Below are 13,619 nucleotides of genomic sequence, written 5' to 3'. Positions count from 1 at the left end.
ATGGAAGTTCTGCTATATGAAGTTAGGAAGAACAAACTCTTACCTATGGTTATATTTTAAAAAATATTTATACACACAGACATACACTGGTGTTTTTCCTTTTCTAATAGCATAATTCCTGTTGTGAAGAAAGTATATGTCCTATGTAATTTTTTTTTTCCACCAAATAAATGCATCAAGCTCAGCCAATACTAAAAGGACTAGAAAGGACTAGAAAGAGCAAAATAGATTAAAAAGAAAATACACATAAAGGATTGCTGGTGAAGATGGATTTTCACTGGCAAATTATAGAAGGAGACTTTAATGAATCAGAAATGCCTTTTCTGGAAAGAATTTTGCTTCAGATATTGCAACAATGCAACGTTTTGTATCTGGATCTCAATGTAAAAGGCATGTCACAGGTTTTGAACTATGTTTTAAGGTTGTTTATGTCACCTTCTTAATTCCCTCTTCCATTATTCATTTTTTTCACCCACTTAGAACACTTCTCTATTTTAAAGTGAAATGAGGAACTAGAACAGGTTATATTTTAAGAAAACTTTATTGATCTCTGTTCTTCAGCAAGACGCAGAGGGGTTCGCTGTATTAGCCAAGCACATAAAGTAGGAAGTTGTGCTGTGGTGTCAGCATCTTTCATGTGACCCCTGAGCCCCCTAATCCTCATGTAGCTCATCAGGTGAAATCTGTTCAAATTGTATGTGTCATCCATTCAGTTACACTGAGGTGCCATGTGACCACTGTGCTCCTATTCCAACACTTACACTGAGCTGGATGTACAAGAGACTGAATAGGCCAGAATATGTCTGAAATGAATCCTGCAGTTTCTCATATCCCTATGTTTGTCACATTAGTAAGCAGGAAGCCTCTTCTGTGTGCACCTTTGCTCTTTTCCAGCCCAAGGATTACTTTTTTCTTTGTTTCCTTTTCACCTTTTCCTTACGTGCCTATTTATGATATTTTTTTGTATACCATTAAGCTTAAAATGTAGTCTATGTCAGTTTGCTAAAGACTTCCTTCAATTGCTCAACAGGAGATAGCATATTACTGTCCTTTACTCCACTCTGGTGAAACTTCACCTGCACTACTGTGTCCAGCTCTGGAGCCCTCAGCACAAGAAGGAAATGAACCTGTTTGAGCAAGTCCAGAGGAGGGCCACAAAAATGATCCAAGGGTTGGAATACTTCTACAAGGGCAAACTGAGCGTGTTGGGGTTGTTCAGCTTGGAGAAGAGAAGGCTACAGGGGGACATTACTGCAGCCTTCCAGTACTTAATAGGCGCATACTGGAAAGATGGAGACAGGGGTGATGATTTTAAACTAAAAGAGGGTAGATTTAGACTAGATAAAAGGCAAACATTTTCACAATGAAGCGGGGTAAAACACTGGCACTGAGACACTCTGGCACTGTGACACTGGCCCAGGATGTCCAGAGAGGTGGTAGAAGACCCATATCTGGAAATATTCAATGAATCTATGGATGGGGCTCTGAGCAGCTGATCTAGTTGAAGATGTGCCTGCTCTCTGCAGGGGGGTTGGGCTAGATGACCTTTAAAGGATGCTTCCAACCTAAAGCATTTATGATTATATGTGCTGTTACTGAACAAAAAGACTCCAGTCTTAGAGGCTGTAGCTTCTAGGAACTGTTCAAATATATACAGACAACAGACCTGCTTGAGTAATTTGCAAATGAGGTGTAAGACAGCAAATGACAGATGGTTGAGGCATACTGGCAAGAACAAGAAACAGTCAAAATAGTACAACCAGAGTGTTAGACAGTGGTCACAGTACTGCTGATTCTGCCCACTGATTTTGGGCTGCAATGGCAGGGAGAAAGGCAAGAGGATAGTAAGAGGTTCTCTGTTTTACTGCAGAGGTACAAAGCAAGACTTAACAACCTGAGTGAAAACTGGCTCCTACATTTATGTCTCTAGGTAGACCATTTCCCTTTGTATTTTAAGGTAAATTTCAGCAGAGACTTTTTTACTATCTTCCTGAGGGTATGTATTGGGGGGGTTCATAGTTTTCCTTTCTACTTTTCTTCAGCTATTAAATGACATTTATGGAGGAGCATGAGATTAGATTATTTTTAAATACTCATTTCCAAAATTGTCAGAGTTCTTTCTAAACCCAGAAAAGTCAAGTTAGTGCAGTTTACAGTTGCTGGGTGAGAGGGAGGGGGAAACACATTCCCCATCACCATGATGAGAAACAGCTGAACTGCTCAAAATCCTCATCACTGTAGGCAAACTAGTAAATTAGGTTTGGGCAAGGCAAGCATTTTATTTAACTGTCCTGTGGCTTTTTCCTGTTTATTTTTCTAGTTTAACTGGTTTGACAGAGGCAGGGAATGAATAGGATGTATTTTATGGTTGTTTCACAGCATTACAGCTCCAGGAGTATAACCCAAACAGAGTTTCTCAGCTTTTAGTGTTCTCTTTATTACGTTTAGCCGTTTCATTTACCATCCTGTTCAGTGAGGTCCTGATTCTGCATCACTGACAGCAGAAGTTGTCTCCTGACACATAAACATAGATTTTTAAGAACCTCATCTTTCTTGGTGCTCTGACCAGGGTTATGTGTGCTTATAGAAGTAAGATGCTTCTGAATGAGTTATGCAAACACTGGTTCTCCCACGGTGGCCCAAAAGTGGACACTCTGGCTATAAGTGGGTGTTCGTGTAGCTTTTCTTACAGTCCCTAAATTTATGCAGTATGAATATTTTTCACATGTATAACTTTAATCCTAGTTCCCTGCACAAGTTTGATGACCGGTCTCATATATTATTCTCCCTAACACTTTAGTTTTGGGGTTTTCTTGTTTTTTCCAGGAGTGATAGCTAACTGTTCTTGTGAGAGATACTAGCTTGTATCTAAATGGCATCTGCAGTCTGAGCTGGGGATTCTAGTGAGGCAGCTTTCTTGTTGATCTTTACAAACTGTGTTTTTCATGCACATTACAGAGCAATGAATGAACTGGATACCTTTCAGATTAAATTAATATAGAAGATGCACTGCAATAATGTGCCTAATAAGATCCAACTGCTAATGGGCATTCAGTCCATGGCACCTCATCAGAAAGTCTTCAGCACCAACTGTTTTGATGATCATTGGAATACACTTACTGATATAAACATAGCAGCTATTGATAAAACTAATTAATGTTGGTTTTCTTCCTTAGTTTTATTTGCTAAATTAAGATAATGGGAACTTTAGGAATTATTGAAAAAGGATAAACATTAATTTGTTCTTTGTGCTACCAAATAATTGTTGGGCTTAAATATTTGCAGCAACGAGAAAAAAATTGATAGCTGGTATTGTACTATGTACATTCTTAAATCCAATGCATTTGAGCTCCCTGGAGGTAACTACATCTTCTATGCATATCATTATTAGCATTATTTTTATCATTCTCAAGCCAAAATGTAAGACTGCTATTTGGAAAACAGATATTGCATTGAATCCTCCACATACCTCTTCTTGCCTTTTTCCCCCCCCTTCACTCCAAATATGATGCAAAAGAGAAAGAAAAAAAAAAAACACATCAAAAACTAAACTATTGATTGATGTTGCACAAAACTGTAGCCAGCACAAAAATCAAAGATGAATGGTGTCTACAGAATGCTCCTTAGCACTGAATATGAAACAAATAGATCTAGTCATGTAATGTGGACTTAGCCAGCTGGTTTGAAAGAGCATTTCCAGTGTTACAGGGAGTTAAAGTGGCATCTGGAACTGGGGTACTTTAAATATGTAATGTTCAGAAAAGCTGCTGTTGGTGGTACACTAAAATAGCGTTGCTCATATAAAGAAGAGATGTAAAGGCTGGATTTTTCTTTTAGCTCAATTGTTGGGTGTGAAATTGAATTGAGAAGTCTCCAAACTATATTAAATCACGTCCTTGGCATTGCCACAGGAACAATTTATTTTGTCTTGAAGGAGCCTTTGGTTTCCAGATCAGTGGAGCTAAGCAGGACGAATGTGTGTCACATTGAGGTAAACAGGGATGTGAGCTGGTTAAAAACAGAAAAGGCAATGCAGCAGAATTCTGTGCCCCTGACATTTGTCAGCCACTTCTGAAATGTGGAAGCCGTTTCCATTAAGCTTTGGGACAGATACTACCTCTGTACATTTTGTTGTGCTGGTGAGCTGGAAGCTGACCATAAATTTTGTTGGTTCAGCTGACTTTTCAATAAGCAAGTCTGTCTTGTTCTGTTCACCAGGAGGTTTGCAGTGCTATTGCAGTGCTATCATGTCTTGATGGACCATCCTTGTGCAGGAGGACTGGTATTGAGTGAAGTCACTGCCTCAGTCCTGGTGTGAGGTGAACTATCAAGCTTCTTCCAGTTAACTGCCTATTTTTGTCATCACAAGTTTTTTGTGAGATGATGTACCACATTGTGTGATGTCTGTTATGCTTCCTCAAAATCTCTGTAACAAGACACTGAATCTGTAAGCAGGAAGCATTATATCAAATACTTCTGCTGTCACACTGATTTTGGCACAAAACAAAGGCAAAAGCTGGATGCAGCCCTCTGGATCTAAAGGTTCTATGCAGATGCCTCCAAAGTTGTTGTTTACACAAAACCCAATATCAAAGCCACTCCTCTGATGGCAATAACATCACTGTCACAGCTGTGGGCAGGCACTGGGGAGGTCTCAGAATGGGCTCAGCAGCAGATCAGAACTGGATTCATGAACTCAGAATCACAGAATCACAGAATAACTTAGGTTGGAAAGGACCTCGAGGATCATCGAGTCCAACCTATCAACACAGACCCCATGACTAGACCATGGCACCAAGTGCCATGTCCAATCTTCTCTTGAACACCTCCAGGGATGGCGACTCAACCACCTCCCTGGGCAGCCCGTTCCAATGACGAACGACTCGCTCGGTGAAGAACATCCTCCTCACCTCGAGTCTAAACCTCCCCTGGCGCAACTTGAGACTGTGTCCCCTTGTTCTGGTGCTGGTTGCCTGGGAGAAGAGACCAACCCCTTCCTGGCTACAACCACCTTTCAGGTAGTTGTAGAGGGCAATGAGGTCACCCCTGAGCCTCCTTTTCTCCAGGCTAAAATATATTCCACCCAAATATATTCCACCTGAATATGAGCCAGCAGTGTGCCCAGATGGCCAGGAGGGCCAATGGCATCCTGGCCTGCATTAGGAATAGTGTGGCCAGCAGGAGCAGGGAGGTCATTGTGCCCCTGTACTCTGCTTTGGTTAGGCCGCACCTTGAGTACTGTGTCCAGTTCTGGGCCCCTCAGTTTAAGAAGGACATTGAAACACTTGAACGTGTCCAGAGAAGGGCAACAAGGCTGATGAGAGGCCTTGAACACAAGCCTTATGAGGAGAGGCTGAGGGAGCTGGGATTGTTTAGCCTGGAGAAGAGGAGGATCAGGGGTGACCTCATTGCCCTCTACAACTACCTGAAGGGTGGTTGTAGCCAGGAAGGGGTTGGCCTCTTCTCCCAGGCAACCAGCACCAGAACAAGGGGACACAGTCTCAAGTTGCGCCAGGGGAGGTTTAGACTCGAGGTGAGGAGGAAGTTCTTCACCGAGCAAGTCATTCATCATTAGAACGGGTTTCCCAGGGAGGTGGTTGAGTCATCGACCCTGGAGGCATTCAAGAGGAGATTGGACGTGGCACTTGGTGCCATGGTCTAGTCATGGGGTCTGTGTTGATAGGTTGGACTCGATTATCCTCGAGGTCCTTTCCATCCTAAATGATACTGTGATACTGTGATATATTGGGATCAAAGGCAAAACAGAGTCCTTCTCAGATGCTGGCCATGAAAGAAGAGGCTTGACTCTGGTGATCTCTTAGCCTTATACTGAATATGACATCCATGGAATGGAATCTCTCATTGGCCACCTCTCCAATCTGCTTAACCCTGTCTGCACAGCCAACGTGGCACATAGGATTTAGCAGTGACTTTGATCTCCATAGAAGCAAGTATAAGCAAGAGCCTTTCGCCTTTCTGCACACCAATCCTTGGTACTAACTAGAAACAATGAGTGTTATCACTGCTGGAAGAGGACACTGACTGCAAAAATATGCCATTAATTTCAGAAAGTGCTTTCACTGAGAAGAGACTGACCTGAGAAGTAAAATTAGTTCTGTTTTAGCTCAGTGGGAGATGAATCTGTTGGTAGAATGTTCCTGTTACCATTAGAATAGAATAAACCAGGTTGGAAGAGACCTTCAAGATCATCACGTCCAACCTATCACCCAACACCACCCAATCAACTAACCCATGTAACCAAGCACCCTGTCAAGTCTCCTCCTGAACACCTCCAGTGACGGCGACTCCACCACCTCCCCAGGCAGCCCATTCCAATGGGCAATCACTCTCTCTGTGTAAAACTTCCTCCTGACCTCCAGCCTGAACCTCCCATGGCGCAGCCTGAGACTGTGTCCTCTTGTTCTGGTGCTGGCTGCCTGGGAGAAGAGACCGACCTCTGCCTGTTTACAACCCCCCTTCAGGTAGTTGTAGAGAGCAAGAAGGTCACCCCTGAGTCTCCTCCTCTCCAGGCTAAGCAGCCCCAGCTCCCTCAGTCTCTCCTCATAGGGCTTGTGTTCCAAGCCCCTCACTAACTTTGTTGCCCTTCTCTGGACTCGTTCCAGCAAGTCAACATCCTTCCTAAACTGAGGGGCCCAGAACTGGACACAGTACTCGAGGTGTGGCCTAACCAGTGCAGTGTACAGGGGCAGAATGACCTCCCTGCTCCTGCTGGCCACACTGTTCTTAATGCAGGCCAGGATGCCATTGGCCCTCTTGGCTGCCTGGGCACACTGCAGGCTCATGTTCAGCCTACCATCAACCAGCACCCCCATGTCCCTCTCTGCCTGGCTGCTCTCCAGCCACTCTGACCCCAGCCTGTAGCACTGCATGGGGTTGTTGTGGCCGATGTGCAGAACCCGGCACTTGGATGTGTTAAATCTCATGCCGTTGGACTCTGCCCATCTGTCCAGCCTGTCAAGGTCTCTCTGCAAAGCCTCTCTACCCTCTAGCAGATCAACTCCTGTCCCCAGCTTGGTGTCATCAGCAAATTTACTGATGATAGACTCAATGCCCACATCCAGATCATCAATAAAGATGTTAAAGAGGATGGGGCCCAGCACTGATCCCTGGGGGACTCCACTACTCACTGGCCGCCAGCTGGATGTGACACCATTCACCACCACTCTCTGGGTTCGGCCATCCAGCCAGTTCCTAACCCAGCTCAGAGTGCTGCTGTCCAAGCCATGGGCTGACAGCTTGGCCAGCAGTTTGCTATGGGGGATGGTGTCAAAGGCCTTGCTGAGGTCCAGGTAAACTACATCCACAGGCCTCCCCACATCTACCAGGCGGGTCACCTGCTCGTAGAAGGAGATCAGGTTGGTCAGGCAGGACCTGCCCTTCCTAAATCCATGTTGGCTGAGCCTGATCCCTTGGCCATCCTCTAAGTGCTGTGTTAATGCACTCAGGATGACCTGTTCCATGATCTTGCCTGGCACTGAGGTCAGGCTGACCGGCCTATAATTCCCTGGCTCATCCAACCAGCCCTTCTTGTGGATGGGCACCACGTTGGCCAGCTTCCAGTCCTCTGGGACATCTCCAGTGAGCCAGGACTGCCGAAAAATGATGGAGAGCGGCTTGGCCAGCTCATCTGACAGCTCCCTCAGCACCCTAGGATGGATCCCATCTGGTCCCATGGACTTGTGGGGATCCAGGCGGCTGAGCAGATCACCAACTACCCCATTTTGGAACAGTGGAAAACTATGCTGCTCCCTGGCTCCTTCTGCCAGCTCTGGAGGCCAGCTGTCTGGAAGACATTCTGTCCTGCTAGTAAAAATTGAGGCAAAGAAGGTGTTAAGTATCTCTGCCTTTTCCTCTTCCCTTATCACAACGTTCCCCTCCGTGTCCACCAAGGAGTGGAGGTTGTCTCTGCCCTTCCTCTTGCTATTAATGTATTTATAGAAGGACTTTTTGTTGTCCTTCACAGCAGAGGCCAGACTAAGCTCCAAATGCGCTTTTGCCTCCCTAATTTTCTTCCTACAAGACCTAGCAACATCCTTAAATTTTTCACGGGTTGCCTCCCCTCTCTTCCTAAGGTGATACACCCTCTTTTTTTCCCTTAGTTCCATTAAAAGTTCTTTAACCATCCAGGCTGGCCGTCTGCCCCGGCGGCTCATCTTCCGGCACATTGGCACAGCCTGTCCCTGAGCCTTCAACAGTTCTTCCTTGAAGTAGGACCAGCTCTCCTGGACCCCTTTGTTTTTAAGGGCTTTATCCCAAGGAACCCTCTGAATTAGTTCCTTGAGTAGCCTGAAGTCCGCCCTCCGGAAATCCAGAGTGGAGGTCTTCTTGCTGCCCCTCTTAGCTTGACCAAATAATGAGAATTCAATTATCTCGTGGTCACTGGCCCCTAAGCACCCTCCAACCACCACATCACCCACCAACCCTTCCCTATTGGTGAAGAGGAGGTCAAGCATAGCCTTACCCCCGGTAGGCTCTCGCAGCACCTGGGATAAGAAGCTGTCCTCCATGCATTCTAAGAACCTCCTAGATTGCCACTTCTCTGCTATGTTAAGGTCCCAGCAGATATCAGGCAAGTTGAAGTCACCCATGAGAACAAGGTCAGGCGATCCTGAGACAGACTTAAGCTGCCTATAGAATGACTCATCAACATCCTCCTCCTGGTTGAGTCGTCTATAACAGGCTCCAACCAGGATGTCAGCCCTGTTGGCCTTCCCTCTAATTCTTACCCACAGGCACTCAACCCGATCGTCCCTAATCTCCGTCTCAATGGCATCTAGTGCCTCCCTGACGTACAGGGCCACCCCTCCACCCCTTCTTCCTTGCCTGTCTCTCCTGAAGAGTCCTCAGTGCCTGGCTCCATATGTTCTACCAAATCCATCCATCTTCTTGTGCTACTTGAGAGACGTGCAGTGTTGGAACCAGTGTGGCGATGTGGAAAGAGAAAGCATTCAACTCTAAGATGAGTTTATATCTTTAATAGTTTCTTGGAATTGTATAATTGTAAATTATGTCTCAGTTTCCCTATTGTATACAATTAGTTCCTCGGATTATTTTTTGTATAAATGAATAGGAAAAATTAAAATGGAAAAAATACGTGCTTTATTTGCTTGCAAAACTTTAGGGAAAAGGGTTAGACTAATGTTTGAAATTGCAGCCATCCCCTAAATGAAGTGTGTAACAAGGGTAATAATGAGTGTAAACACACTGAATAATAAAATGTAGTTTGTGTTCTGAGTTCTAGGGCTCTAATCCAAAGCTCACTGATGTCTGTGGAAAGACTTACATTGATCTGAATTAGGTCTTGGCTTTTGTCCTGAATGAACGCAATACCAGTGGAGCTATTCACCAAATAAATGTTTGGAAATAAATCATAGGGACTTACTGTGTCAGAACCCAATTCACTTGCTAATGCAGGCAATCATGTTGTACAATGCTTGTTTTGTTGATAATTTGTCATGATCCCTCACATGAACTAACCAGATTCAATCTTTAAAAAAATCATTTGCCACTGCTCCTGTAATTGGAAGGTAGTTTCTGGATCATCACTCTGATGTTTGAAACTTTTTCTAACATATAACATAAACCTATTTATGTCAGTTGTTTCCACTTGCTTTATGCCAACATAGCTTTCTAATTTTTATACAGTGCACTTTATACACTTCTGGTAAACTACTGGTGATTATCCCATTTTTCTCTCAGGCTTTCATAGAATCACAGGATTGTTTCAGTTGGAAAAGATCTTTAAGAGTGCAACCATTATCTAACTTTGCCAAATCTGGTGTTAAATCATGTCCCTTAGCATCGCATCTCTGTGTCTTTTAAACATCTACAGAGATGGAGATTCATCCACCTCCCTGGGGAGCCTATTCCAGTGGTTGAGAACACTTTCAGTGAAGAAGGTTCTTGTAATCTCCAATGTAAACCTCCCCTGGTTTAGAGGCCATTTCTTCTCCTCTTATCACATGTTACTTGAAAGAAGAGACTAGCACCCACCTCAATACAACCTCCTTTCAGGCAGTTGCAGAGTGAGAAGGTCTCCCCTCAGCTGCCTTCTTTCTTTTTATTTTTCATTGTTTTGCTAAATAAGCCAAGCATTTTCATTCTTAATGAAGTTGTTCATTCCCTGAGTTTATTCCCATTTTGCTTAAGCTGTCTGGGATACAGGAAGCAAACTCTGCATTTTTAATAAGGTGCAATAGTGCTTTATATAATGTCATTAAAGCTTTTCCAGATACATCTAGTATTTTGTTTGCCTCCTTATGGATGCATTTTACTGATCACTTTTATTGTGTGACTTAGAAAGTCTCAGTTCCTTTATGTGAGACTCACTGGATGACAGTCGAAAATCTGAGTCAACACAAAGACCTAGACTAAATTATAACTGCTCCTGTTCAGTCTTAATATTTTATGAATCTATGCTTGTATGAGTAAAAAGACCTGTGCAAGTGTCAGAATTGATTTAAGGACTTCAGTTTTATTTTATGTGGAACTAGTCCTCTGTGTGTGCATAGTTTACAGAGTCTGATCCTCCAAAGACTGATAATGTACCTTGAATTTCTGTTGGTCTCTAGGTCAATAGATGTGGTATGCTTCGGATCTTTTTCTCGGCGTTACAATATCTGTATTTGTGTCATGTGTTTTTGAACATGGGAGTTCTATATCTAAACATTTTAAAGCCCCTAATTTGAGACAGGTCACTGTTTTCCGTTACTTAATTTTCCCCCTGTTGCTGCAGGAACTCTCAAGCAATGAGTGTCTATTTGTTCTAAGTATTTGAATGACAAAACATCCAGAAAAACAGAGTAGGCAATACAAAATGACTCTGCAGTGTTGATGTGAATGTAATCCTCAGTTACATTAGTCCTGACTTTGCTGACTCCTTTGTAATTCAGCACAATGTTGATTTTTGTCAGATGAGACTGCAGTTGTCTGGTATTTTCAGTCATATGCCCTTTTCAGCTTCATTTCTGAAGTCACTGTTGCAATTTTTCCGCAAGAACTTCAATAGATGCTGGGTTCTCAATTTGAAGACTCCTTCCCCCAGACATTGTGCAGAGTTCAGCACTGCCAGACCAGTGCTTTCCTTAGATTCTTTTCACAGAGCCACATTGGACTATGGACACCCATGCCCAAAGGCCACAGGCTGAAACCTCCTTGATAAACAATTGTCATCAAGTTTCAGATTATCCTTTAAGATAGACTTATGTGACAGAGCACCAAGTTAATCTTCAGCACTATTTCTTTTTCATTTGCAGGAAAAATTTGAAGGCTTGTTCCGTGCCTATGATGACTGCGTGACATTCCAGCTGTTTAAAAGCTTCAGGCGTGTGAGGATAAATTTTAGTAGTCCCAAATCAGCTGCTCGTGCCAAAATAGAGCTGCATGAAACACAGTTCAGAGGGAAGAAGTTAAAGTTGTATTTTGCACAGGTAATGAAATCTGATATCTACTTATTACTGTGCAGCTTTTATAGCAGTATTGCACTGTAACACTGAATAAAAGCACTAAAGGTTTCCCCCATGCCCAGTCTCTCTGGTAAGAAATTACTCAGACATCCTTATGTTGCCTGAGCTATACCTGCCCAGTGGGTCTGCAGTAAATGTAAAGGACCACTTAAGACCCAGGTTGCTTATTCAACACACAGAAGTTACATAGCTTAGAACTCATTTACAGCATTGGCTGTTGTCTGTGGGTAATGCTCTAACCTTAAAAAATGCGGTGAAGTATTCTGAATTCATTAAAAAAACAGAGTTGAGGTACTTGACCACAACCCTAAGCAACAGTCAGGCTTCCTCATGCCTTTTCCTTTTTTCTTAGTGAATGCGTTTGCCAAGGGCAAATCCTGCCTGACCAACCTGGTAGCCTTCTACGAGCAGGTGACAAAATTAATAGATGAGGGGCGAGCAACTGATGTCGTTTACCTGGACCTGAGCAATGCCTTCGACACTGTCCCGCACCACATCCTGGTCTCCAAACTGGTGACACATGGGTTTGATGGGTGGACCACTAGATGGATGAGGAACTGGCTTGATGGCCGCACCCAAAGAGTGGCTGTCAATGGCTCCATGTCCCAGTGGAGGCCAGTGACAAGCGGAGTCCCTCAGGGATCAGTCCTGGGACCTGTCTTGTTCAACATCTTTGTGGGGGACATGGACAGTGGCATTGAGTGCACCCTCAGCAAGTTTGCTGATGACACCAAGCTGTGTGGTGCAGCAGACACGCTGGAAGGAAGGGAGGCCATCCAGAGGGACCTTGACAGGCTGGAGAGGTGGGCACAAGCCAACCTCATGAGGTTCAATAAGAGCAAGTGCAGGGTCCTGCATCTGGGTCGAGGCAATCCCAGGCACAAATACAGGCTGGGCAGTGACTGGCTGGAAAGCAGCCCTGAGGAGAGAGACTTGGGGGTGCTGGTGGACAAAAAGCTCAACATGAGCTGTCAATGTGCACTTGCAGCCCACAAAGCCAATCAGATCCTGGGCTGCATCAGGAGAAGTGTGGCCAGCAGGTCGAGGGAGGTGATCCTCCCCCTCTACTCAGCCCTGGTGAGACCCCACCTGGAGTACTGTGTCCAGTTCTGGAGCCCCTATTACAAGAGGGATGTAGAGGTGCTGGAACATGTCCAGAGAAGGGCCACAAGGATGATCAGAGGGCTGGAGCACCTCTCCTATGAGGACAGACTGAAGGAGTTGGGGCTGTTCAGTCTGCAGAAGAGAAGGCTCCGAGGTGACCTAATTGTGGCCTTCCAGTATCTGAAGGGGGCCTACAGGAAGGCTGGGGAGGGACTTCTCAGGATCTCAGGCAGTGATAGGACTAGGCGGAATGGAATGAAGCTGGAGGTGGGGAGATTCAGGCTGGATGTGAGGAGGAGGTTCTTCACCATGAGAGTGGTGAAACCCTGGAATGGGTTGTCCAGGGAGGTGGTTGAGGCTCCGTCCCCGGAGGTATCACAGTATCACAGTATCACAGAATAACTAAGGTTGTAAGAGACCTCGAGGATCATCAAGTCCAACCTATCAACACAGACCCCATGACTAGACCATGGCAACAAGTGCCACGTCCAATCCCCTCTTGAACGCCTCCAGGGACGGTGACTCAACCACCTCCCTGGGCATCCCATTCCAATGACGAACGACTCGCTCGATGAAGAACTTTCTCCTCACCTCGAGTCTAAACCTCCCCTGGCGCAGCTTGAGACTGTGTCCCCTTGTTCTGGTGCTGGTTGCCTGGGAGAAGAGGCCAACCCCTTCCTGGGTACAACCACCCTACAGGTAGTTGTAGAGGGCAATGAGGTCACCCCTGAGCCTCCTCTTCTCCAGGCTAAACAATCCCAGCTCCCTCAGCCTCTCCTCATAGGGCTTGTGCTCAAGGCCTCTCACCCTCCTTGTTGCCCTTCTCTGGTCACGTTCAAGTGTCTCGATGTCCTTCTTAAACTGAGGGGCCCAGAACTGGACACAGTACTCAAGGTGCGGCCTAACCAAAGCAGAGTACAGGGGCACAATGACCTCCCTGATCCTGCTGGCCACACTATTCCTAATGCAGGCCAGGATGCCATTGGCCCTCTTGGCCACCTGGGCACACTGCTGGCTCATATTCAGGCA

The 13,619-nt window shown here is 45.1% G+C and overlaps 1 protein-coding gene across 1 annotated transcript in view; it reads left to right on the top strand.

Annotated features, from left to right (window-relative positions):
* Nucleotides 1-13,619, top strand: part of RCAN2 (regulator of calcineurin 2) — a 52,954-nt gene that overhangs the window by 23,661 nt on the left and 15,674 nt on the right. Inside the window, exon 2 of the mRNA XM_068143274.1 lies at nucleotides 11,277-11,450. Coding sequence (XP_067999375.1) covers nucleotides 11,277-11,450 — 174 coding nt within the window. The remainder of the gene's footprint in view (nucleotides 1-11,276; nucleotides 11,451-13,619) is intronic.

This window comes from Melanerpes formicivorus, unplaced genomic scaffold (assembly GCF_026170545.1).
Source record: "Melanerpes formicivorus ecotype bairdi unplaced genomic scaffold, bMelFor1.0.p_v2 SCAF_9, whole genome shotgun sequence".
NCBI lineage: Eukaryota > Metazoa > Chordata > Aves > Piciformes > Picidae > Melanerpes > Melanerpes formicivorus.
Note: the sequence above shows the minus strand (reverse complement) of the source record. Positions and strands in the feature narration are given on the sequence as shown.